The following is a 27,368-nucleotide window of genomic DNA, read 5'->3' as shown; positions in this document are numbered from 1 at the left end:
AAGGAGATACTTTCATAGTAAACAGCATACCATAATTTTCTTCTGCTTAGGGACTTAGTTTCCATAACAATATTACTTATTTAGCAGATTAAGGATAGTAATATTGTATTAGTGTTGAGCAGAATAGCAGACTGTCCAGGGCTAATTGCTAAGCAATGTCTAAAGTGGTCATTGGCAAGGGAAGGTCTTTTTCTGGAAGCAATCTATAGCGGTGATGATGAAGTGGAACATGTGCCCTAATAATAGGAGCAGCTACTTTATTAGTCAGGATGGCTTCCGTCACAAATAAGAGCACATTTAACTTGAAATGGCTTAAACAATAAGAAGATTTTATTGGTCATGCAACAGAAGTCCCAAGAAAGTACACGGTGACGCAGGCAGTTACTAATCTACCAGTTCATGACATCATTAAAAGACCAGGTTTTATTCTTTTCATTTTTCTGCTCTATCTTATTCAGTATATCAGCCATGCCCTCATAATCACAACAACATGGCTGCAACAGTACCAGATAGGATATCCAAATAGCCAGAAGGGACAAGGATATCTTTCCTAGAAATTCCCCAGCATATCTCCTGTCTTGCCCATTGGCAAAAAAGGGGGGGGGGGGGATGGGGGTAGGGTGGGTTAATACACTTACCTCTAAATCAATCAACCACTGGTAAAGGAAATGAGATTATTATGATTGATTGACTTAGAGTGATGATAGAAATGTATCCAGGAGATGGAGTTGGGATTATCTTTTTTGTTTAATTTTTTATTTTATATTGGAGTATAGTTGATTTACAGTGTTGTGTTAGTTTCAGGTGTACAGCAAAGTGTTTAGTTATACATATTCATTTATCTATTCTTTTTCAGATTCTTTTCCCATATAGGTTATTACAGAGATTATCTCTTCATGCATGCATGAAAATGGAAATGCATATGGAAAACTGAACAAAATTTGGCTTCTGAAAAGCAAGAAAGGAGTTTTTGGTAAGGCAACCTACAATGTTTGTTCCATCACCAGTCAGCTAAGCTGATGGTTGCTGTGGGCAATGTGATTCCAGTGTTGACAAACCATTTGATTACTTTTAAAATGCTGGAGATCTGGATGTTTATGCAAGATCTCCCAAGTTTTAAATATTGGCAATACATTCAAAACATTAAAAAATACTTCTTTTTGGCCAAAATCATTGAGGCCAAATAAAATAAATCTGCAGTCCAGACACATCCTGCTGGTCAGCAGTTTACAACTTCTGGTTTACGTTATTAATTTATTTAACTAAAACTTAGTTAGAAAGTACTACTAAGTTTCTACTAAAACTACTTAGAAAGTAATGTTCACTTTAAGCTTACCAGTAACTGAATTATACAAATTTCTATGAAAAAACAATTTAATTAATAAAGTCTTAATCAGTTGTAGTGAACTTCCCATGACACAGCTAATAAGAATTCCAGAAGATAATGTAGGGTAGGAAAAAGACATGATATAAACCAGAGAATGTTTGTATAATTTTCTTTGTAACTGAGGGTTCTAATTTGACAGTTTCAGGGTTAAAACAGTTAAGCTATTGCTAGTCATCCAATGAGGAGTATACAATTTTCTCCCGTCCTTCCCAGTTTCCTGTGATCTCTTGTTTTTTGTTTTCATTAGAGGGTGAATTAATTCCTACTGAATGAGGAAATCAAGGTGCTCAAAACCCTTTAACAAATATTAGTCAACATCACAGTAAAAAAGCGGGGGTGGGGGGGGGTGGGAAAGGTTAGGAAATTCACCTAATTAGAGATTTCAGCTTTATAACTCTTTCTTTAGAGCCATCCTCTTTCCCGTGAGTATAGAGAACAGAAAATTTTAATTCATACAAAGATTATCAAGAGTATGTCTCTCTTGAAAGTTTTATGTCTTCAAAGTATAATCAAGAAATAGTAACGTCCTTGAGTGTCAAGAGCAATATTAGTACATTTCTCTTCCATCCAGATGGTCCAGTCTTCTAAGTTGATCATTTACCCACCAATCCTTGCTTAGCTGTTACTTCAGACTTTTGGATTGGAGCCCTAAAAAAAGAGAGAACTCTTAAATAATGAACTTTTCCTAAAAATTTAGATATTACATAACTTTGAACTATTAAGAAATTAAAATGATTTCTCTGTAGTCACTCTTCCTATTCTGTAGCTTGATACTTCACAGTGAAGGAGTGGAAACATAAGAGGGTAGAGAAAGGAGAGAAAAACATCACAACTGGGATTCAACTATCCACCTGGCCACTTATCAGTTGTAGAGGGTGGGGCATCAGGAGAAGAATTATGCCATGCTGAGTAATTTTTCTGTGGAGAATTTTCTCCCTCTCACTATCCCTGGGTAATTTTTCTGAGAAAACAAAGACTATTGGGGTCATCATCACTTTCTAGCAAAGACCCTTACGTCTTCTTTCTCTTGGTTTTTGTCCAAGCTCAGAAGGAAGACATATACTAGAACCCAAAATATACTCATATAGACACGGTCCTTAGTGAGCATCTTCTAGGAAGACATGGTTAGCACTTCTGTCCTTGATTCTAGGAGGGCTACAAGATTAGAATAGTTTGGTTATAGATCTCTTACTTTAAGTGTAGACATTGGCTTATCCTTGAAAACAGCAGAGGAAAGTCCTTTTATGTCTTTATGCTATATTAGGGACAAAAATAATGGGAGGGCGTTAGAAATGTTGTGCAGTTCCCATCTTTGCTATACTTATTTCCTTATTTAAATCCTTCCTACCTCCTTGTCACTTATTTTAAATTCCACCCAACTCTCAGGGTCCACTACAAATTCCAACCACTTAGTCAATGGACCTTCCTCTTACTTTCCCATTCCTACCCCATTCATTGTCCCCTCACCATACTTCTCCCAGTAGTATTGCCTGCTTTGGCACACGTAATATATGAGGAGTTAAGTGCTCCATATGCATATGATTTGTTTTCCTACCAAAAATATAAAAATTATTGAAAAAAATGACCTTAAGTTTTAATTCCTTCTCATGTACTCACAACAAAGTACCAAGTATGAGGGGAGTATGTTCAGGATCCACTTGAGCGAGTGACTCTACCTGTTACTTCATGAGTGCTTGGCTTTTATTCTGGGTGTGCCTTCATGTGCTCCGTTTTTCATACCCTTCCTCCTCTAGAAAACTGTGAATAATATAGACCTTATTCTGTCTAGAATTAGCAAGTACAGTCTAATTTATAATACAATTTTGTATCCTCCAAAATGAGCATCTAGAAACTAACCTGTGAAGGAGACAGTTCAACTTCTGCAGCAGAACCATTTATCATTTCTTAACAATTATGTAACAGTAGAACTATTTTTAACAGTAAAAAAATTAATAGCCATTCTAATTTGTAGATAGTGAGTAGGCCTTCTTTCTCAGATATTCCTATGGGCTATGATATCTCAGGTCAGCTTAGCGTATCCTGAAAGGGAACCCAGAGATCTGAAGACACCCTTCACATTGGGCACCAGAGACATTTAAAACACCACCAGTGACCATCTGATACTTACAAGGAAAGAGAATGACACAGATGTAGGAATCAGCGGTGGAGAAAAATCTGGCTTCGTAATTAGCTAGTAAGAAGGTAAAAAAAAAAAAAAAATTTTAAAATGGGGCCTCGAAAACAGGTGTGCTTAACGGAAAGGCTTAAATCACTTTCAGAAACGGAGAACTAGGAATCTTCTAAACCTGTACATTTAATTGCTTTCACTAAGGTGCGCACATGCAGTTCAGAAACAAGCTCAATGCCAACAGACATACGATGAAGATGGCATTCTGTGAAGCAGATCGGTTCTCTTCTTTAATGAATTAGCTTTTCAGACCCAGTAACTCAGGTTGAAGGGTTAAACTTAGTAGTATAATGGAAAGGCAAGCTCGTATTTCGTCTTTTCAAAACGTTTTGCAGAAGAATCCGTATTTTCTATGAATATTCACACAGATCTGAACATTCTCCTGAAGAAATAATTGGGCATTGTGGGTTATGTCTTTCACTAGTATTCCCCTGAGGTTAGATTGGAAGGGATTTTTAAGAGACGTTACCAACTCACAACAGAAGCTGGAGGCGCATCCTCCTCTGCCAGAAGGTCAGGTGTGTCAAGCTTCATCTAAAAAGAAAAAAATAAAATTTTAAAATGGGTTTATATGAAATCATGTGTGTGAAAACTCTGAAAATTGTAAAGCACTATAGAATTTAAAGAATGCTTCATTCAATAAAAATAAATTTTAAAAAATGATCGGTGTCCTAATTTCAGCTTCCAAATAAGCACCCCTTTCTGATGTGAGCTCAGAACTAAGATGACACTGAGAGATTGGATGGAAAATCACAGTGGCCCAGCTGCTGCATTCTGCTGTGTACAGAGCTATCAGAGATGGGTAAGTTTCCATCAAAAACATTATTACCAATGTCATTGTCATTAGGCAATTGCCACTTAAATTTTTAAACTTGCAGGACACAACTAGGGCATTAAGGATTATACATATTACAGGTGTTGTCATACAAGTATACATATTATTGTCATTATTGGGATATTGCAAAAGGAATAAGGAATCAACCTAGAATCCCACAGAGAGAAAAGGAGAGAGAGCTGTCATCTGCCCTCCCCTTTCTCTTTATTCTCTTTGCATTTTGTGAACCCCAGCAAAGCAGCCTCTGAATTGTAGAGAGACTCTTTTGCATTGAACAAAAGGCAAAGGTGAACTTTCTGAATGTGTAGTTCAGAGCCCACAGTCCTTGCTGCATACTAACTAGTGAGATGGATTTGTAAAACACTGCTGAGTAGAAATGACAGCTAGCTGGTCAGGACAAGAGTGAGAGAATCACAAACTGGGACCCAGGGCAAACACAGTACAGACTATGGTTCACCTCTTGGGGTTGAACAGCCTTCGCCGTCTGTGGTTTCCTCTTCTGCTTGTGTGGCCCAGTGTCAGTGGTAGACAGTGGCCTGTATGTGAAAGCATATCATATAAACTGACTTAGAAATTCTTTCCCTGTGAGAGGGAGATTCAAGAGAAGTCTGCTAGTGTCCTCTGCCCATTGTTTCATACTTGGTAATTGACTGGGTTTTCATCTGCTCCCTAGGGCATCCTGCAGGGTTCCTTGTCTTGTAATTAATAATCATTACCACTAATTTTCTTTTCCATTTTCTACCAATCCCTGAAACCTAATAATGAAGATGCTGAATCCAACTTTTATCTAAATTATGCCATTTACTTAAAGATTTGTCTTATTCATTCAGTATTTATTAAAAGCCCATTCTGGGTGAATAAATCAATTTTTAAAAAATGCTAGAAAGGGACTGTAGTGTCAAGATTATCTTTGAAAGACTGACTGATCTATGTGCAAACCTAGACTCCATTACTTACTTTGTAAGACTCTGAACATGTTAGTTTATCTCCCTGAGCTTCTGTTTCCACATCAGTAAAAAAGTGAAGTGCCTGACCTTGCAGGACTGTTGTGAAGATCAATCTATAACACCTTTTCATCTATAAAATGGGAATAATAGTAACTATTATTTCCTTATGAAGATTAAATGACATAATATATGTAAAAGGGCTAAGCAGAGTGCTTGTCATAAAGCTATGAGCGATACATTTTAGATACTGTATTTGGATAATGAGCATAAACATCTTTAATAATGAGAGTTATTATTAATTATAAACGGTGATTAATAGAAGAGAAAAAGGAGATCTTACTGTGAAGAATTTCCCAATAAAAAGAATAACTAGCCTCTGGTCCAAGAAAAATGTATCTGTACTTATTTCTGAGTATTTGAAGTAAACTAAAATTAAATTGGATAATTTGGGTCCTTACATTTAAAGTGAATTAGAGGCCAAAAACGTCCCCAAGGCAAGATAATGCCTACCTCCGGACTTCCTTCCGCTTTCCTCTGGTGCTTTGGTATCGGGTTACTATAGCAACCACCACAAATATGACGGCCACAGGGAACAGCACCCCAACCACAATGGAGAAATCTGCAGCCAGGAGAACGAGGGCCTCGTGAGAATAGGGGAAATTCACAAGTATACATCACACTGGTCCTTATTTCTTTATTTTATTTTATTTTTTTTGCGGCATGCGGGCCTCTCACTGCTGTGGCCTCTCCCGCTGTGGAGCACAGGCTCTGGACACGCAGGCTCAGCGGCCACGGCTCACGGGCCCAGCCGCTCCACGGCATGTGGGATCTTCCCGGACCGGGGCACGAACCCGTGTCCCCTGCATCGGCAGGCGGACTCTCAACCACTGCGCCACCAGGGAAACCCCCTTATTTATTGATCACAAACTCCGCCTACCTTTTCCCCAAAGGACATGCAGTCCCTGGAACATCTCTCATAGCCAGTAAAATGAAAATATATTTTGATAATGATTATTATAATATTATTTAGATAGAAGAAATTAAGAGGATGTCTAGGGAGAACATTTTACATGAGATAGGTAAAGCATCATACTACTGGGAATTCTTAGAAGGGATGATGTTTGTAATAAATTGAAAACAAAGGGCTGAAAGAATATGAAGTAAGGAGGATGCGGAAGAGGAGGGAAACATTGTTAAAATTCAGCCTTGGAATAAAACCAGTGAAAAGAATCTGAAGACTTGAAATCATATTCCTCGTAGTAGCAAGTAAGAAGCTGAGACGTGAAAAAGAGAATTGATGGATAACTGATAAGTGATAGACAGGACATAAGTGAGTGTCCTGCTGACGTTTGCTCTATAGTGGAATTATTATGGACAAAAAAATTGTGACCTTGTGAACTGGGGAATGGTTCTAACAAAGTTTTTTGATTTATAGGGCGTTTTCTACCTACTAATCTAATTAATGAACGCAACTTCAATCTTTTGCTATCTCATGTATTCATTTCTCTTATAATAATCTGAAAGCACAAAGACCAGGAGGTACACGTTTGAAGAGCAATGCAAACAGCTACTGCTCTCTTATTACAGAGATGGCGGAGATCAGTAAATGAATAATAAGAATGATTTTTGCATAAATGCAAGAAAAGTTCACAAGTGTGAGCACACATGCGTGCAGAGAGATAGAGACCTCAGAAGTAGAATTCTAGGTAAAATAATAACAGTTCAAATACCTAATACTCTCTACCCTCCATAAAAATTCCTACCCAAAAAGTCAAAGGGAATAAAGTTCTGAAGCATCTGTGTTAGAAACAGTATAGATGCGTTCAGAATTTTAAAACTGTACTTGCACTAACAACAGAATCGTAGCTATTTTCAAAAGAGTGACACGGTCCAGAGGAAATAAAGAGGAACTCGGCAGTACTTCACAGACATCCATAGTTTGAAAGGATGTGGTCTAGAGGTAACCCCGGGGCATCAGGCAGATGGAGAGTACTATAAAAGGAAGCAGGTTTACAGTTGAAGATGTCAGTGATTGAACAAAAAATACAGCCCATTCTGTTTCTGGAAATGGTGGTCTAGGAAATTTGGACTAGCTCTCTCACTAAAAACAACTAATGAATTAAAAAAAAATCTTCCTAAAAGCACAGAAGTGCTGAAGAAATGGGGGGAAAATATTTTGGAGTGAGAGAAAATTACTTTGGAGTGAGAAAGCAGGAACTCAGAAACACAGGAAGGAAAACCATCATAAAAGGAAGCTCAGAAATGCGGAAAGGAATGAAAAGTAAATAAACCAAGAATGGAGACTTCCGGGAAGATGGCGGAAGAGTAAGACGCGGAGATCACCTTCCTCCCCACAGATACACCAGAAATACATCTACGCGTGGAACAACTCCTACGGTGTACCTACTGAACGCTGGCAGAAGACTTCAGACCTCCCAAAAGGCAAGGAACCCCCCACGTACCTGGTTAGGGCAAAAGAAAAAAATAAACAGAGACAAAAGGATAGGGACGGGTCCTGCACCAGCGGGAGGGAGCTGTGAAGGAGGAAAAGTGTCCACACACTAGGAAGCCCCTTCGCGGGCGGAGACTTCGGGTGGCAGAGTGGGGGAGCTTGGGAGCCTAGGAGGAGAGCACAGCAACAGGGGTGCGGAGGGCAAAGCAGAGAGATTCCAGCGCAGAGGATCGGGCCGACCGGCACTCACCAGCCGAGAGGCTTGTCTGCTCGCCCGCCGGGGCAGGCGGGGCTGGGAGCTGAGGCTCCGGCTTCTGTCGGAGCGCCGGGAGAGGACTGGGGTTGGCGGCGTGAACACAGCCTGAAGGGCGTTCGTTAGTGCACCGCGGCTAGCTGGGAGGGAGTCCGGGGGGAAGTCTGGACCTGCCGAAGAGGCAAGAGACTTTTTCTTCCCTCTTTGTTTCCTGGTGCACGAGGAGAGGGGATTAGGAGCGCTGCTTAAGAGAGCTCCAGAGACGGCGCGAGCCGCGGCTAAAAGTGCGGAGCCCAGAGACAGACATGAGACGCTAAGGCCGCTGCTGCCGCCACCAAGAAGCCTGTGTGCGAACACAGGTCACTATCCACACCCCCTTCCCGGGAGCCTGTGCAGCCCGCCACTGCCAGGGTCCCGGGATCCAGGGACAACTCCCCCGGGAGAACGCACGGCGCGCCTCAGGCTGTGCAACGTCACGCCGGCCTCTGCCGGCCGCAGGTTCGCTCCACACTCCGTGACCCTCCCTACCCCCCCGGCCTGAGTGAGCCAGAGCCTCCGAATCAGCGGCTCCTTTAACCCCGTCCTGTCTGAGCAAAGAACAGACGCCCTCCCGCGACATACACGCACAGGCAGGGCCAAATCCAAAGCTGAGCCCCGGGAGCTGTGAGAACAAAGAAGAGAAAGGGAAATCTCTCCCAGCAGCCTCAGGAGCAGCGGATTAAAGCTCCACAATCAACTTGATGTACCCTGCATCTGTGGAATACATGAATAGACAACGAATCATCCCAAATTAAGGAGCCCTGTGGATGAAAGGCTCTTGGTGCTGCAGCCAGGAGTCAGTGCTGTGCGTCTGAGGTGGGAGAGCCAACTTCAGGACACTGGTCCACAAGAGGCCTCCCAGCTGCACATAATATCAAACAGCGAAAATCTCCCAGAGATCTCCATCTCAACGCCAGCACCCAGCTTCACTCAACGACCAGCAAGCTACAGTGCTGGACATCCTATGCCAAACAACTAGCAACACAGGAACACAACCCCACCCATTAGCAGAGAGGCTGCCCAAAATCATAATAAGTCTACAGACACCCCAAAACACACCACCAGACGTGGACCTGCCCACCAGAAAGACAAGATCCAGCCTCATCCACCAGAACACAGGCACTAGTACCCTCCACCAGGAAGCCTACACAACCCACTGAACCAACCTTAGCCACTGGGGACAGACACAAAAAACAACAGGAACTACGAACCTTCAGCTTGCAAAAAGGAGACCCCAAACACAGTAAGATAAGCAAAATGAAAAGACAGAAAAACACACAGCAGATGAAGGAGCAAGATAAAAACCCACCAGACCTAACAAATGAAGAGGAAATAGGCAGTCTACGTGACAAAGAATTCAGAATAATGATAGTAAAGATGATCCAAAATCTTGCAAATAGAATAGACAAAATGCAAGAATCAGTTAACAAGGACCTAGAAGAACTAAAGATGAAACAAACAATGATGAACAACACAATAAATGAAATGATCTAGATGGGATCAATAGCAGAATAACTGAGGCAGAAGAACGGATAAGTGACCTGGAAGATAAAATAGTGGAAATAACTACTGCAGAGCAGAATAAAGAAAAAAGAATGAAAAGAACTGAGGACAGTCTCAGAGACCTCTGGGACAACATTAAACGCACCAACATTCGAATTATAGGGGTTCCAGAAGAAGAAGAGAAAAAGAAAGGGACTGAGAAAATATTTGAAGAGATTATAGTTGAAAACTTCCCTAATATGGCAAAGGAAATAGTTAAGTCCAGGAAGCACAGAGAGTCCTATACAGGATAAATCCAAGGAGAAATACGCCAAGACACATATTAATCAAACTGTCAAAAATTAAATACAAAGAAGACATATTAAAAGCAGCAAGGGAAAGACAACAAATAACACACAAGGGAATCCCCATAAGGTTAACAGCTGATCTTTCAGCAGAAACTCTGCAAGCCAGAAGGGAGTGGCAGGACATATTGAAAGTGTTGAAGGAGAAAAACCTGCAACCAAGATTACTCTACCCAGCAAGGATCTCATTCAGATTTGATGGAGAAATTAAAACCTTTACAGACAAGCAAAAGCTGAGAGAGTTCAGCACCACCAAACCAGCTGTAGAACAACTGCTAAAGGAACTTCTCTAGGCAAGAAACACAAAAGAAGGAAAAGACCTACAACAACGAACCCAAAACAATTAAGAAAATGGGAAGGGGAACACACGTATCGATAATTACCTTAAATGTAAATGGACTAAATGCTCCCACCAGAAGACACAGATTGGCTGAATGGATACAAAAACAAGATGCAAATATTTGCTGTCTACAAGAGACCCACTTCAGACCCAGAGACACATACAGACTGAAAGTAAGGGGATGGAAAAAGGTATTTCATGCAAATGGCAACCAAAAGAAAGCTGGAGTAGCAATTCTCATATCAGACAAAATAGACTTTAAAACAAACACTATTGGAAGAGACAAAGAAGGACACTACATAATGATCAAGGGATCGATCCAAGAAGAAGATATAACAATTGTAAATATTTATGCACCCAACATAGGAGCACCTGAATACATAAGGCAAATACTGACAGCCATAAAAGGGGAAATCGACAGTAACACATTCATAGTAGGGGACTTTAACACCCCACTTTCACCAATGGACAGATCATCCAAAATGAAAATAAATAAGGAAACACAAGCTTTAAATGATACATTAAACGAGATGGACTTAATTGATATTTATAGGACATTCCATCCAAAAACAACAGAATACACACTTTTCTCAAGTGCTCACGGAACATTCTCCAGGATAGATCATATCTTGGGTCACAAATCAAGCCTTGGTAAATTTAAGAAAATTGAAATTGTATCAAGTATCTTTTCCGACCACAATGCTATGAGACTAGATATCAATTACAGGAAAAGATCTGTAAAAAATACAAACACATGGAGGCTAAACAATACACTACTTAATAACGAAGTGATCACTGAAGAAATCAAAGAGGAAATCAAAAAATACCTAGAAATAAATGACAATGGAGACACGACGACTCAAAATCTATGGGATGCAGCAAAAGCAGTTCTAAGAGGGAAGTTTATAGCAATACAATCCTACCTTAAGAAACAGGAAACATCTCGAATAAACAACCTAACCTTGCACCTAAAGCAATTAGAGAAAGAAGAACAAAAAAACCCCAAAGTTAGCAGAAGGAAAGAAATCATAAAAATCAGATCAGAAATAAATGAAAAAGAAATGAAGGAAACGATAGCAAAGATCAATAAAACTAAAAGCTGGTTCTTTGAAAGGATAAACAAAACTGATAAACCATTAGCCAGACTCATCAAGAAAAAAAGGGAGAAGACTCAAATCAATAGAATTAGAAATGAAAAAGGAGAAGTAACAACTGACACTGCAGAAATACAAAGATCATGAGAGATTACTACAAGCAACTCTATGCCAATAAAATGGACAACCTGGAAGAAATGGACAAATTCTTAGAAAGGCACAACCTGCCAAGACTGAATCAGGAAGAAATAGAAAATATGAACAGACCAATCACAAGCACTGAAATTGAAACTGTGATTAAAAATCTTCCAACAAGCAAAAGCCCAGGACCAGATGGCTTCACAGGCGAATTCTATCAAACATTTAGAGAAGAGCTATCACCTATCCTTCTCAAACTCTTCCAAAATATAGCAGAGGGAGGAACACTCCCCAACTCATTCTACGAGGCCACCATCACCCTGATACCAAAACCAGACAAGGATGTGACAAAGAAAACTACATGCCAATATCACTGATGAACATAGATGCAAAAATCCTCAACAAAATACTAGCAAACAGAATCCAACAGCACATTAAAAGGATCATACACCATGATCAAGTGGGGTTTATTCCAGGAATGCAAGGATTCTTCAATATACGCAAATCAATCAACGTGATACACCATATTAACAAATTGAAGGAGAAAAACCATATGATCATCTCAATAGATGCAGAGAAAGCTTTTGACAAAATTCAACACCCATTTATGATAAAAACCCTGCAGAAAGTAGGCATAGAGGGAACTTTCCTCAACATAATAAAGGCCATATATGACAAACCCACAGCCAACATCGTCCTCAATGGTGAAAAACTGAAAGCATTTCCACTAAGATCAGGAACAAGACAAGGTTGCCCACTCTCACCACTCTTATTCAACATAGTTTTGGAAGTTTTAGCCACAGCAATCAGAGAAGAAAAGGAAATAAAAGGAATCCAAATCGGAAAAGAAGAAGTAAAGCTGTCACTCTTTGCAGATGACATGATACTATACATAGAGAATCCTAAAGATGCTACCAGAAAACTACTAGAGCTAATCAATGAATTTGGTAAAGTAGCAGGATACAAAATTAATGCACAGAAATCTCTGGCATTCCTATACACTAAGGACGAAAAATCTGAAAGTGAAATCAAGAAAACACTCCCATTTACCATTGCAACAAAAAGAATAAAATATCTAGGAATAAACCTACCTAAGGAGACAAAAGACCTGTATGCAGAAAATTATAAGACACTGATGAAAGAAATTAAAGATGATACAAATAGATGGAGAGATATACCATGTTCTTGGATTGGAAGAATCGACATTGTGAAAATGACTCTACTACCCAAAGCAATCTACAGATTCAATGCAATCCCTATCAAACTACCACTGGCATTTCTCACAGAACTAGAACAAAAACTTTCACAATTTGTATGGAAACACAAAAGACCCCGAATAGCCAAAGCAATCTTGAGAACGAAAAACGGAGCTGGAGGAATCAGGCTTCCTGACATCAGACTATACTACAAAGCTACAGTAATCAAGACAGTATGGTACTGGCACAAAAACAGAAATAAAGATCAATGGAACAGGATAGAAAGCCCAGAGATAAACCCACGCACATATAGTCACCTTATCTTTGACAAAGGAGGCAGGAATGTACAGTGGAGAAAGGACAGCCTATTCAATAAGTGGTGCTGGGAAAACTGGACAGCTACATGTAAAAGTATGAGATTAGATCACTCCCTAACACCATACACAAAAATAAGCTCAAAATGGATTAAAGACCTAAATATAAGGCCAGAAACTATCAAACTCTTAGAGGAAAACACAGGCAGGACACTCTATGAGATAAATCACAGCAAGGTCCTTTTTGACCCACCTCCTAGAGAAATGGAAATAAAAACAAAAGTAAACAAATGGGACCTAATGAAACTTAAAAGCTTTTGCGCAGCAAAGGAAACCATAAAGAAGACCAAAAACAACCCTCAGAATGGGAGAAAATATTTGCAAATGAAGCAACTGACAAAGGATTAATCTCCAAAATTTATAAGCAGCTCATGCAGCTTACTAACAAAAAAACAAACAACCCAATCCAAAAATGGGCAGAAGACCTAAATAGACATTTCTCCAAAGAAGATATACAGACTGCCAACAAACACATGAAAGAATGCTCAACATCACTAATCATTAGAGAAATGCAAATCAAAACTACAATGAGATATCATCTCACAGCAGTCAGAATGGCCATCATCAAAAAATCTAGAAACAATAAATGCTGGAGAGGGTGTGGAGAAAAGGGAACCCTCTTACACTGTTGGTGGGAATGTAAATTGATACAGCCACTGTGGAGAACAGTATGGAGGTTCCTTAAAAAACTACAAATAGAACTACCATATGACCCAGCAATCCCACTACTGGGCATATACCCTGAGAAAACCATAATTCAAAAAGAGTCATGTACCAAAATGTTCATTGCAGCTCTATTTACAATAGCCCAGAGATGGAAACAACCTAAGGGTCCATCATCGGATGAATGGATAAAGAAGATGTGGCACATATATACAATGGAATATTACTCAGCCATAAAAAGAAACGAAATTGAGCTATTTGTAATGAGGTGGATAGATCTAGAGTCTGTCATACAGAGTGAAGTAAGTCAGAAAGAGAGAGACAAATACCGTATGCTAACACATATATATGGAATTTAAGAAAAAAAAATGTTATTAAAAACCTAGGGGTGAAACAGGAATAAAGACACAGACTTACTAGAGAATGGACTTGAGGCTATGGGGAGGGGGAAGGGTAAACGGTGACAAAGCGAGAGAGAGGCATGGACATATATACACTACCAAACGTAAAGTAGATAGCTAGTGGGAAGCAGCCACATAGCACAGGGAGATCAGCTCGGTGCTTTGTGACCTCCTGGAGGGGTGGGATAGGGAGGGTGGGAGGGAGGGAGACGCAAGCGGGAAGAGATATGGGAACATATGTATATATATAACTGATTCATTTTGTTGTGAAGCTGAAACTAACATACCATTGTAAAGCAATTATACTCCAATAAAGATGTAAAAAAAAAAAAAAAATCAAGAATGAACCTTAATGTAAACTGTGGACTTTGGATGATAATCACATGTCAATGTAGGTTCATTAATTGGAACAAATGTTCCACTCTGGTTGGGGGATGTTAGCGGTGGGAGATTGTGCATGTGTGGGGCAGGGATATAGGGGAAATCTCTGTACTTTCTGCTCAGTTTTACTGTGAACCTAAGACTGCTCTAAAAAGTAAAGTCTCTATTAAAAATAATAAAATGGAAATTTTTATGCTGGCCACGGAAATAATATAACATAAATGTATAATCTCCAAATTAATAAAAATAAAAATGAAGTGATTAAAATCCTCAGTAAGTCCATAAGAAAACAAGAAAGGAGAGAAAAAGGAACAGGAACCAGGCAGGACAAATAAAAAGCATATAATAAGATTGTAGATTACACCCAAATATATCAGTAATTACATTTAATTTGAATGGACTAAGTTTTTAAAAAACGATTGAGACTAAAATTTTAAAATATATCTATTTTTTAAAATGAGAGACAGATATAAAACATGAGGATTCAGAAAGAATGAAAGTAAAAGTATGAAGAAAATGTTATACCAAAGCAAAAGAGACCAAGAGAAATATGGTACAGCTATATTTTTCTCCAGGAACTGTGGACTTTAAAAGGCAAGAAGACTAGAGATACACAAAAGCATTTCATAATAACAAAAGTTTTAATTCACTGGGAAGACATACAATTCTAAACTTTACTGTAGATAACAGCATGGTCTCAAAATATATAGGTACTGATAGAACCAGAAGTAATAGACAAATTCAGTTACAGTGGGGATTTTAACACTCTTGACTCAGTCATTGGTACAACAAACAAACAAGGTATCAGTAAGGGTTAATATATTACACACAGTTAACAAACATGGCATTAAAAACATATGGAAAACACTGCACATAAGTGCAGAACACATATTTTTGTGTTCACAGACAGAACACTTACAATATGGGCTTATGCTGGGTCATAGAGCAAGTGTCAACAAATTTCAGCGTATTCTCAACACAGTAGGTTTTCTGATCCCTATGGAATTATGCTAAGTATTAATTTAACAGAAGCTAGAAAATCTCCATATGCATGTATGTTAAGAAATAGATGTCTAAACAGTTCAAGGGCCAAAGAAGAAAGCAAATAGAAAATAGAAAATAATCTGAAACAAATGATAATGAAAACACCAATTACGATATGGTCTACAAACTGAAAATTAATGAGCCAAAGATTCCTTTCAAGATTTTTCTTAAACTTAAGGAAATGGAATTGTATAAAGTAGAAATTGAAATAGCAAAAAAAATGTTAAAAAGACAAATCATAAAGAATAATAAGTTTTAAAATTTTGTTAGGATAATATAAAAAAAGAGAAAAAACAATGCTACAGATACTATTGATATTGAAAAGATAAGTGAGTATTATGAGCAATCTTAAACCAAAACATTGACATTTAGGTGAAGTAGGTAAATGTCTAAGAAAAATATAACATAGTAAAACTTGCATAAGAAGAAATTAAATACCTCAAGGGTCTGATGGCTACTAAAGACACTGAATCTTTAACTAAAATATTGTCCAGAATTCTAGGCCTACATGGCTTACTGACAAGTTCTACCAGATATTTAAGGAAAGAGTCTTCCATTCTTATACAAACTCTTCCAGAGAATTTAAATGAATGAAAATGTTCCACTTCATTTAATATGTCTAGCATAACCATGATACTCAAATTTAGCAAGTACAGGCATCACTCATGAACATGAAATAATAGCAAACATCATCCATCAGTATCCGTGAGAGCTATTTCCATGTTGGGTTTATCCAAAGTATGCACAGTTAGATAAATGTTCAAATATCAATCAATTTATTTTGCAATACCAACACAGTAAAGAGGTAAAAATCTTAACCAATAAATAAAAAGTATTTGGTAAAATTCTTAGCAAACTAGAAATAGAAGTGAATTTTCTTGATCTAGTGAAGAGGATCCAATATGTACGGAATACCTTCGGATAACAGGGCAAAATACTGAAAGTCTTTCCTAAGATTGGGAAAGAAACAAAGAGGCTTGCTATCTCTATTTCTATTCAGCATTGCACAAGAGTACTACTCAGTGAAGGAAAACAAGTATGAGAAATTAAAATGGTGAAGATTAGAGAAGAAGCAAAACTGTCATTTTTCTGAAACAGAATGATTGACTATGTAGAAAATCTAATGGAATCTACAAATAAATTACTAAAATTATTAAGAGAGGTTAGCAGACATGCTTGATATAAAAATAAATATACAAAAATTAGTTGACCTTCTATATTCTAGTAATAGTTGAAAAATATTTTTTCAAAAAATACCATTTAAAAATACAATAAAAATTAATTTCTCATAAAACAAATCAAAATATATGTAAAATTTCTGTGGTGAAAACCATTAACTATTATTGGGCAAAATTAAAGAAGACTAAGTAAATGGATAGATATTTCATGTCAATAGGTTTGGAATTCAATATTTTATATATGCTCATTTTCTGCAAGTAAATCTATAGCTGTAGTTTACACTAAATTAAAATCCCAACAGGAATTGTGTGTGTAACTTGAGAATCTGATTATAAAATATATGTAGAAATACAAAAGCTAATAGCCAAGACATTCTTGAAGAACAATGTTAAAGGATCTCCTATGAGATAACAAAATTATTTTAAAGATACAATAATAAAAGAGTGTTATACTGGCATAAGGATAGCCAAATAGGGCCACCAACAAAGAACAGATATCCCAGAACAACACACGTGCATGGACATACGTGCTTTATTAGAAAGTCATTTATGATATGAATAATGGTGTGACAACTGGGCATCTATCTGAGATAAAAACGAAATTGAACACTTTGTTGACACTTGCTCTATGACCCAGCATAAGCCCATATTGTAAGTGTTCTGTCTATGAACACAAAAATATGTGTTCTGCACTTATGTGCAGTGTTTTCCATATGTTTTTAATGCCATGTTTGTTAACTGTGTGTAATATATTAACCCTTACTGATACCTCGTTTGTTTGTTGTACCAATGACTGAGCCAAGAGTGTTAAAATCGCCCACTATAACTCTGAATTTGGCTATTACTTCTGGTTCTATCAATACCTATATATTTTGAGACCATGCTGTTATCTACAGTAAAGTTTAGAATTGTATGTCTTCCCAGTGAATTAACACTTTTGTTATTATGAAATTGCACACTTTGTGTGCATCACACACAAAATAATTCCAGATACATTATAGACTTAAATTTGAAAAGGCAATACAAAAATCCTTTTTAGAAGATAATATATGGGTATACATTCATAACCTCAGGATAGGAAAATTGTCCTTAAAAAGGACACAAAAAGAAAAAAAACTAATCATCAAGGAAATGATTAACAAATTGACTACATTACAATTAAAAGCTTCTTTAGGGCTTCCCTGGTGGTGCAGTGGTTAAGAATCCTCCTGCCAATGCAGGGGACATGGGTTGAAGCCCTGGTCCGGGAAGATTCCACATGCCACGGAGCAACTAAGCCTGTGCACCACAACTACTGAGCCTGTGCTCCAGAGCCCGTGAGCCACAACTGCTGAAGCCCGCGCGCCTAGAGCCCATGCTCCGCAACAAGAGAAGCCACCGCAATGAGAAGCCCACGCACAGCAACGAAGAGTAGCCCCTGCTCGCCGCAACTAGAGAAAGCCCGCACGCAGCAACAATGACCCAACGCAGCCAACGCAGCCAAAAATAGATTTTAAAAATAATAATAATTAAAAAAAGCTTCTTTAATCACATGACATCACGAAGAGAGTGAGAAAACACAGAATGAAGGGAGTTATTTGCAGCATATATAACTGAAAAAATAGTTTATATCAAGAATATATTAAAACTTACACAAGTTATTAAGGGGTCAGGGGAGACACCCAATAGAAGAATAAACAAAATGGCTTGAACAGATGCTTTGCAAAAAACAAAATCCAAATGGCCAAAAAATAAGAAAAGATTTTATTATTATTATTATTAGTTATGAAGAGCAAGTCAACCTAATCCCACATTGAAAGAAGGATCATACATACTGAAGAAAAACAGCCCAGGGAAATAAAAGAGACAGGATGAAAAAACAACTCGACTCAAAAGAAATTGAGATAATCTAGAGAACAAAGTGAACCTACAAAAATCATGTCATATTCTTAGAGTTTTATGAGGATATGATATCTAGTATACATTCAGTCAAGGCTGCTATGAAAATGGAACAACCATAAAGCAAGAAAATTTGGAAAATTAAAATAAAATGACAAATATAACATGTCAAGAAATCTTTTTGTATGTAGCACAAAAACATAAGAATGTGGAAAATACGATTAAAAAGTTGCTGTAGAAACTTTGGGGATTAATATCGTGGATTCGATATCTACAGAATAGGAATTCCAAGAGGAGTGGAAAAAAGACAATGAAATCTTACATAACAGGAAATAAAAGCTTGGAAGAGGAGAGTAATTTTCTCACATTAGATGTGCAATGTTACTTACTGAAGACCATGGAAGAACCACCGCAATCAGGAGGGGCCCATCCTTCTTTACACTGACATTGGAGCTCGTGGTCACACACCTAGAGGAGCAGTGATCCTGTTAGCTTTCTCACTGGACTAATCCCCAACCCGAGGGTTGATTCATCCATAATTAAGTCCATTCCAAAAAAAGGATAACCTCTGCTCTGTAGCCTTTCAACTGTCTACGTAATGTATGAATCAGTAATAGTAATTTCAGTACCAGGTTCTTTGAAGGACCTTTTCATTGAATAAAACTAGTGAGGAGTTAGATAATAATTTTAATCATTCAACGCTGAAACATTATTTTAACATCATCCAAACTGTCTGACCTAAAATGACACAAGATTCAGCAAGCTTGGGGAAACATTGTCAAGACTTACAGCATGTCCTTTGCATTTAGAGGAGCAATTGGCCGATCTGTAAGTTCTTTCGACATCCACACATTCTGCATTAATGCAAACCTGAAAGTGATATGAAAAACACAAAGTAGACATGAATGTCCAGTGGTTTCAGTTCTGCAAACTGTTAACTCTTTAGTATTTAGCCTTGTATTTTTAGTTACTATTATTGTTATCAAACTTGCCTTTTCATTAGGGAAATCACCGAATCCTTTTGAAAATAGGAATATGGAATCTAGATCATTTTTATAATAAAGTATTTAGGAAGTCCTCTTTAAAGAAGATTTCCTTACTTCACGTCATATCTCATGGGTCATCTTTAATGCACCTCTTTAGTCCAACTCTGAAGACTGAGAGCACTGAGCTAAGCATTGTACATGGTACAAGGTACGCATCCTAAACAAAAATACTATGGAAAACATGGTAATATCACATCATCTCTAATATTAAGATAATTATCATTTATGTAAAAATAAATAGTATTGTTACGATTTTTTTCGTTATTATCATCAGAATGGCTATCATTTATTGAGACCATACCAATTTGGGGGAAATAAAGTTTACCTAAATTTAACAACCTAGTGCTAAGCACATAATAGGTACTTATTAAATAACATTGAAGGCAAGAATGCAGTCATGTATACGTGAATGGCATAAACATTACTTTGAAAAACTGTGCTCCATGAAACACAAGGAGGCCTTGCGAAGCAAGCAAACAAAATGAACAAACAACCAGAACATTTTGAGTAAAAGCCACCATTAATCAATGTACCTTATTCTCTCCACACTTGGTTCCATTGGCTACTATGCTGATTTCTTGACTGCTGTCTTCAGGTTCAAATGTTTTACATGTCAGGAACGTTATTATATGTCCTTTCCAGAGCAGATAATCTGACCCACCATTACAGAACAACTTCCCACACAGGGCATCACTGAAGAAAAGCCGAAATGTGTTGCCTTTGAAATAGCAGGATCCAGAATGCAGTTTTATACAAATGTAAATCAGCTCCCTATCGATATTTAACTAATGGTATTTTCCCCTACGGCAGAGACTTCTAGTTCTCCTTTATACCAATTTCCCCCTTATTCTTCAGTAATAGAACCATTGAGTATTAGCAAGGCACAATGTTGCTCAAAAGAAAAATCCCATGGCTCTCATATTCCCAAATTTTGGCCAGTTGCCTAAATTCTAGCCAATGGGAAGGAAGCAGAATCTTAAGTGCAGATTCTTGAGGGTGCCCTTACGTGAGGGTATATGTCTTCTTCTCAATATTTTCTCCTTTTTGCTTATTGGAATATGACGGTTGGAGTTGGAGAAGCCATCACAGACTGAGAGAAACATTTGGGAAAGGAGGTCATACGTATGATGGAGCAAGAAGCTATAAGGAGGATGGATGTCTAACATCATGGAGGGCACCTAGGAAATCAGTTTCTGTCTTGTTTCAGCTAAGTTATTTATTGCCATGAAGGGCAGCAGAATAATTCTCTCGACTGTAGTTGTATCGGTATAAGGCTGAGCCTCGGTGGTCACTCCAAGGCATCGTGTGTTACTGGAAGAACCCCTGCAAATTCAGATGAAACTGCTCAGTGCTCACTAAAGCCTTGCCTTCACTAGCAAGGGGAAGAAAGTCATTGCCAACAAAATTGGAATCAATTGCTTTATGCAGAATTTAGAGGAATGCTGTGAAAAACTCTTCGGAGAGTGGTAGAATCAGATTCTTCTGATGTCTCTGAGGCTTTTAGAAAATACCATTGAGGAGTGGAGAAAGGCATGCATTCTCTCCAGACTTGAGAGGGTGTTTTTCTTGAATCATTTAGGTAGAGCTTTATGAGGAAGGCTCTAGGACACAGGGACTTTCAGGCTTACTTCCCACTACAGCCAAAGACTATCAAGAAGTGACCAGGAGGTCAGCCTGTGGGAAGAAATGAAATGCTTGTGCCTCTGGTTGCAGAAATTATCCAGTGTTCACACAAAGTTTTACAGGACAAGGGTGTATACACTCTACAGAGGAAAGATGGAATTACCCTAGTCTCTTTTCCCTGTCACACCCTCTCAGACTAAATATTGCCACACTCCCACCCCACTCTCCCACACATATTGCCTTTTACATAATTTTCATGATTTCCTGTAAAGAAGAACCCACAGGGTATGATTATCTTTGAGGCTTAGACTCCCCAAGAGATGACCTTCTGTCCAAAATATAGTTTGTTTGGTAATATCTATCATTGAGAAAAATCAGTGTTATTTTAATAGAAAATCTTTGAGAAATGCTGATTTTTTTCATTCAATCTCTGGTTACACATTAGTTTGTATGTGTAAAATTTGGAGCAGGTATAAAGTTTAATCTATTATCATTTGAATTTTAAAAGTCATCTTAAAATTGCAGAATCAAAGGAAAATATATAGAAAAATCTCAAGTTCATTGCTTATGGTGTTCTATCATTTTTTTCAGACTATCAATATAAAAAGGACAACAAATTCTTTAGGTAAATTGTCAATCTTTCCCTTACTGTATTTTTTCTTTATGGAATGCCATGGCAAGTTTAAATAAAACTGTACAATCATCATATTGCTTATTTCTCTGAGTAGATACATATTTATACCCTAGAATCAAAATGAAAGACACTAGATGGAAAAGCATCTAAAGTATACTGGAGAATCAGTGTGCAAATTTCCAACCAGGCCCATTTAACTATTGCATGCTCGGTCTCAAACATTCATTCTATTTAACAACAGCTGTACTTGGTGACCTTTGAAGCATCCATTATGAGAGACTGGAAAAAGTGGATCATTCCCTATTTGTCTTTTTAACTCAGTGCCTAGCCTAAAATATAGCATATAATAGTCACTCAATGAATGTTTATCAAATGAATGATGTCCAAATTCACTTTCTCTTTAAATGGGATAAATCAGAATGTGTCAAAATGAGCAGGAAGGTTCAAATAACAAGGCCACTTACTTTGCTTTACAGGGAATGCGTGTGTCATCCACTTTTCGGCAGTACCCGTAACTTGACCCACCTTCATTCCTGCTAAAACATGACTTATCTGCAACCTGGGTTCCTGGGACCAGGCATAGTCAGTAGGCACACAGTTGAAAAGAAAAGAGATAAATAGTTCAGTGCCATAAAGGATTCATGAAACAGAAAACCAGCATGAGGAATACGATTTTAGCATCATCCCCTTGACCCTTCTTGGAAATATAGGTTGCACTAATTTGATATCAAGAGAGATGGCTAGAGTTAAAACAATCTTTTAGATAGCCTATTTTTGAATAATGGCTATCTAAATATTTGGAAACATCTGGATGATTGAAGACTTAGCTGGAAGAGCCGTAGTTATCGTAGTAGCAGCCCACAGGCAGATACTGGAATGTTATCCTGCTGTAGGGTGCAGCTGTGACAGGTACATGCTGTGCTTAGTCAAACTTCTACTCTGCCAGGCACAGAGATGAGCATTGCATGCTTAATTTTTCAGATAATCTTCCTCAGATCCCCATCAACTGGGGCAACAGAACACAGTGGTTAAGAGCTCAGGTGTTAAGTAAGAGCTGTGTGATCTTTGGCAAGTGCCTTAATCTCTTGGTTTGCTCTGTGTAAAAATGGGGATTCTATAATAGTACCTCCCCCACAGCGTTATTATGAGAATTAAATGAGTTAATATATGTGAGCCACTGAGGAGACTGCCTGGTCTGTAGTACATGGTTCAGAAAGAAAATGCTGGCTGAAAATCCTTTGTAAATAAATATACCTGGGTACCACTGCTAAGGAAAGGAGCACACTTTCTTTTTAGGTTGCACCACATTTTTCCAAATTGTCTGTGAAAAGATTGTACTAATTCATACTCTTACCAGAGCATATTAAACTAGGTGTTTTGTCACATCCTCACCAACACTAAGCATTAACTGTAACAAAGCTTTGCAATTTAACAAGTGTAGAAGATTAACTTGTCTTCATTTATATTTCTTACCATATATTGCATGTGCTGATGTATTAATAGTGTTTCATACTTCTTGCTAGTGAGTTAAAATGATTTTAATGTTTATTAAACACGTGTACTTCTTTATGATGAATTGCCTGTTTATTCCTTGGTCACATTTTCAATATTTGGAATTCCAAATGATTTATAGGAGGTTAAAGACAGTGATTTCCCCCCCCTTATATGTGTTATAAGACTTTTCAAACTTTGAAGACTAATTTAAAATAAATGTGTGATCCTTGTGAATTGTAAAATTTGAAATTTTATTTAGGCAAATCTATTTTTCTGGTCTTTTATAAAGGCCACCTTTAAATATATGATTTAAAAGTTCTTCTCTATTCCAATATTGGATAAATATATTCAACATTAATTCAATAGATCACTTGGAACATTTACTAAAGTCAGGCACTGTGCTAGGATACACTGGGAATAACAACTATGAACAAAACAGTGTCTAGGTACTAGAAAATTTACAGATTTGTAAGGGAGGCGATATTGAAGGGTCAGGCAAAAAGAAGAAAGTAATAGTTTTTATCGCAGTGATTTATAGCCAAGTAACAAAGGAGATGTTCAGAGCTTCATCTCTGTGCTGAAGATTTCCTTTCCCCAGGTTTCTGCCATATACTGAAGTTAGCCAAGGAAGTACAAGGTCTTTAACCAGCAAAGCCATCTTTGCTTGCAGCTGTAACTTAGCACGTCCATCTGCATTACCTATAAACTGGAGGAGAGCCAGAACCGAATTCCAGACCATCAGAGCACTTCCTGATGCACCAATGGTATCAAGCTTTCTCCTCAAATTGTGTCTCAGCTCACCCTAGCCTGATACAGAGGCTTTCATTCAGGGGTTTTTCTAGGTTCCTGTCCATTTATTTCCCAGGTGTCTTTTTTTCTGGGTATATTGTCAATCAGTGATTTTTGTTGCTTTCCTTCATCTTGTCTTATGTATATTTTCAGGAATTATGGAAAGTTTCCAGCATATGATAACCTTCCTCAAATATTTTTAGGAATATGTATTTTCCCTGTTAAAAATAGTCCTTCAGCCATTTAAGTAGGAATCTGGAAATGTAGCAGAAAATGGTATGAAAATTAAATATATCTACACAATATACATCATATCCAGGAAGTCCAACGAATTGATATTTTAAAAATTGCTCTTCTAATCAAGTTATTTAGCATAATTTAAATTTGGGTTTAAAGTTTTTGAAGATTCTTAAGTTATGCTTTTATTTTTAACTTCTTTTTTATGGTGTAATCAGAGAATATGACCTTTAAAATTCCGGTATTATGGACAAAATAAACATTTTAAAAACTTTCAATTTTCCTCACTGCTCCTTTGCATTCCACCCCTATACATACACACACACACACACACACACACACACACACACACACACACACACACACAATTCCAAGGGTCTGCTTAACTGGGAAGGATTTTGGTTAGAGCTGCCAGATAAAGTACAGGACATCCAGTTAAATTTAAATTCCAGATAAAGACTTTTTTTCAGCCTAAGTCTCACCCAAATATTGCATGAGACATACTGACACTTAAAAAAAAATTGTTAATCTGAAATTCAAATTTAACTGGACTGTCCTTATTTTTATTTGCTACATCTAGCAACACCAAAATTCTCCACTTATCCAGGATTTTGAGCAGTGGCACAGTCTCTAAGATGGAAGAAAGGGACAGAATGCTACTTTGGCCATGATTAAACACTGTCACTTGGAGTGATACGATTTTCCTTTGTATGTACAAAGGTAGTGCCAGCATCACTGGGGTTTGTCCTCCTACCTGGTCCCCATAGCTTGGTGCACTGCTCCTCCAGGGTGGGGCACATCCCCATCAAGCAGTAGCCCTTCCCATTTTGGCAAGGGAAGCCATTGACTTGGAATCGATCATCCGGGCAGAGACCAGATTTACCATCACACGTTTCGGGCAGGTCACACTCATCTTTTGCTGGTCTGCACACCTCACCAGCCTTTTTAAACTATAGGGAAATAAAATTGGAGAGAAGGCTTTTTTTTCCACCTGACTTAACCCTAATATCTCAAATTGATTCAAATAACATTTTCCCTGTGGCCTTTTTTTGGCAACGTAGTTAGAGGCATCGTTCTGTTTTAGTTCACGTTTTCATTGTATACGCTGAAGCCATCTCCTATAATCTCTCTTCTGTTGACTTTGGCCAAGCCCTGAGTCTTTAAGCAATCAATGTTTCTGAATTTGTAGAGCAAACGTTATAGAAATAACAATGAAAAAACACAGGAGAAAACTGAGCAATATCTTAGATGGAAAGAAGGAAGTTATTTCTCCCTTTGTTGAATGCATCTTTGACAAGCTTTTCAAGGAGATTTAAATCTGCAGCTTTAGAGATTTATTGGTGAAGTAAATCTTCCATAGTAAGGAAGATAAGTTTATAAACCCAGATCAGCGTGCTCTGAGACTTCCCCAGGCATAGAGTTTCCTAATCCTTAATTCCTTTTATTGTATGTTCAGATATTTCTTTTCAACTCACGTCTTTCTATGGAATGATTTATCAGAAGGAGGAAACAACCAAATATTCATTTCATGTGTTAATTCCATTGCAATCTATTACTGCGAGTCTTGCTCTTGTGAGCTCAGAGAAACCTTAGGAAAAGAAATTCTGCCATTCATACAAATCTAAGAGGCCTGTGTGGATATTGGAAGCATACCCTTCTCTAGTTGAAGTGAGAAGGCATGCTCTCGTATCATCAAAAGACTTTCCATATCTTTACGCTGGTGACAGAATGTGCCAAAACTAAGATCCGGCACAGCCAAATAAATAAATAAATATTTTTAAAAGAATTCAAATTTTCATCAGAGCATATGAGACCCTCCAAATTCAAGCCCCCCCTACTCCAGTCAGACTAGCTTTCTTACCAGATGTCACACAAACCATCTTTATATCTTCTTTTCTTTCTTCCTTCTCCCTGCCTGCTCACTTGGATTTTTTCTTTCTATTTATCTAAAATCTCCTCTGACCTCTTCAATGCAAATCACTGTTCCTCTTTTCTACATGTGGTAGGAAAAGAGCCCTGAATTTGGATTTGAAAGATACAGGTTTGAATCTTGGCTCTGCCAGTGGCTAGATGTGTACCCTTAGCAAATGGATTTAATCTCTCTGAAGATCCGTTTCCCGATCCAATATTAACTTTCTAAGGTCATTATGAACATTAAGTGAGAATATATGTGGAAACTATTACCCATATAATGGCCATCTGTCATTATAATATCTATCTGAGCATTTAATCATGTATCATATTTTCGTCTGTTTTAGTTATGTATGTCATCACCCTAAAGAAATAGCAAGTTTTTTGAAGTCAAATACTAGTTTTCTTTATCACTCATAATCTCTAACAAACAAGACTTAATAAATACTTGTTGAATACTACTTAAGTTCTCAAATTTTCTTCATTTTGGCCTCCTTTCTTTCTTTCCTCTCCCTCCAACATTTAAAAAAAAAAAAAAGAAACAAAAAAAACCTATCTCAAACACTGCCTATAACCTGGCATGCCATCTGCACATTCCTTTTACAGATGGTTATTGGGCTTTTAAAATGAACGCAATTTTGTGTTAGGTGAGCATGAATCAGACTCCAGACATTAAGAATCAGTTTAACTAAGAAGACACATAAACAAATAATCATAATAGAGAATTCTCTGCAACAGTAGAATGTAACATGCTGAACTCAAACTGGAAGAGGAAGTCAAAAAAGCCCCACAGAGAAAATGACACGGCATCCTCATCTTATGTCTTTTTTCTAAGAATTTCACCCGGAAGTGACTTCAAAGGTTGAAGATAGAGGAGCCCCTATATTATTAAAATTAAAAGCTTTTCCACTACACCATATTAAAGTGTGAAATAAAATTCATATTTTATGGCAAGACAAGGAAAATTTAAACATAAGAAATTGTCACTCCCTCTGACCT

The 27,368-nt window shown here is 37.7% G+C and overlaps 1 protein-coding gene across 1 annotated transcript in view; it reads right to left on the bottom strand.

Moving 5' to 3' along the window:
• Window positions 1-2,014: 2,014 nt before the first annotated feature.
• Window positions 2,015-27,368, bottom strand: part of ADAM28 (ADAM metallopeptidase domain 28) — a gene marked incomplete at both ends in the record, with an annotated part of 65,204 nt that continues 39,850 nt past the window's right edge. The window contains 10 exons of the mRNA XM_082843710.1: window positions 2,015-2,035; window positions 3,516-3,578; window positions 4,053-4,109; window positions 4,868-4,946; window positions 5,868-5,976; window positions 19,025-19,103; window positions 19,425-19,505; window positions 20,215-20,374; window positions 22,403-22,505; window positions 25,213-25,408. Of these exons, the coding sequence (XP_082699836.1) occupies window positions 2,015-2,035; window positions 3,516-3,578; window positions 4,053-4,109; window positions 4,868-4,946; window positions 5,868-5,976; window positions 19,025-19,103; window positions 19,425-19,505; window positions 20,215-20,374; window positions 22,403-22,505; window positions 25,213-25,408 (948 nt within the window). The remainder of the gene's footprint in view (window positions 2,036-3,515; window positions 3,579-4,052; window positions 4,110-4,867; window positions 4,947-5,867; window positions 5,977-19,024; window positions 19,104-19,424; window positions 19,506-20,214; window positions 20,375-22,402; window positions 22,506-25,212; window positions 25,409-27,368) is intronic.

Source organism: Leucopleurus acutus (assembly GCF_964270905.1).
Source record: "Leucopleurus acutus genome assembly, chromosome: 7".
Lineage (NCBI taxonomy): Eukaryota > Metazoa > Chordata > Mammalia > Artiodactyla > Delphinidae > Leucopleurus > Leucopleurus acutus.
This window is presented reverse-complemented; position numbering and strand designations above follow the sequence as displayed.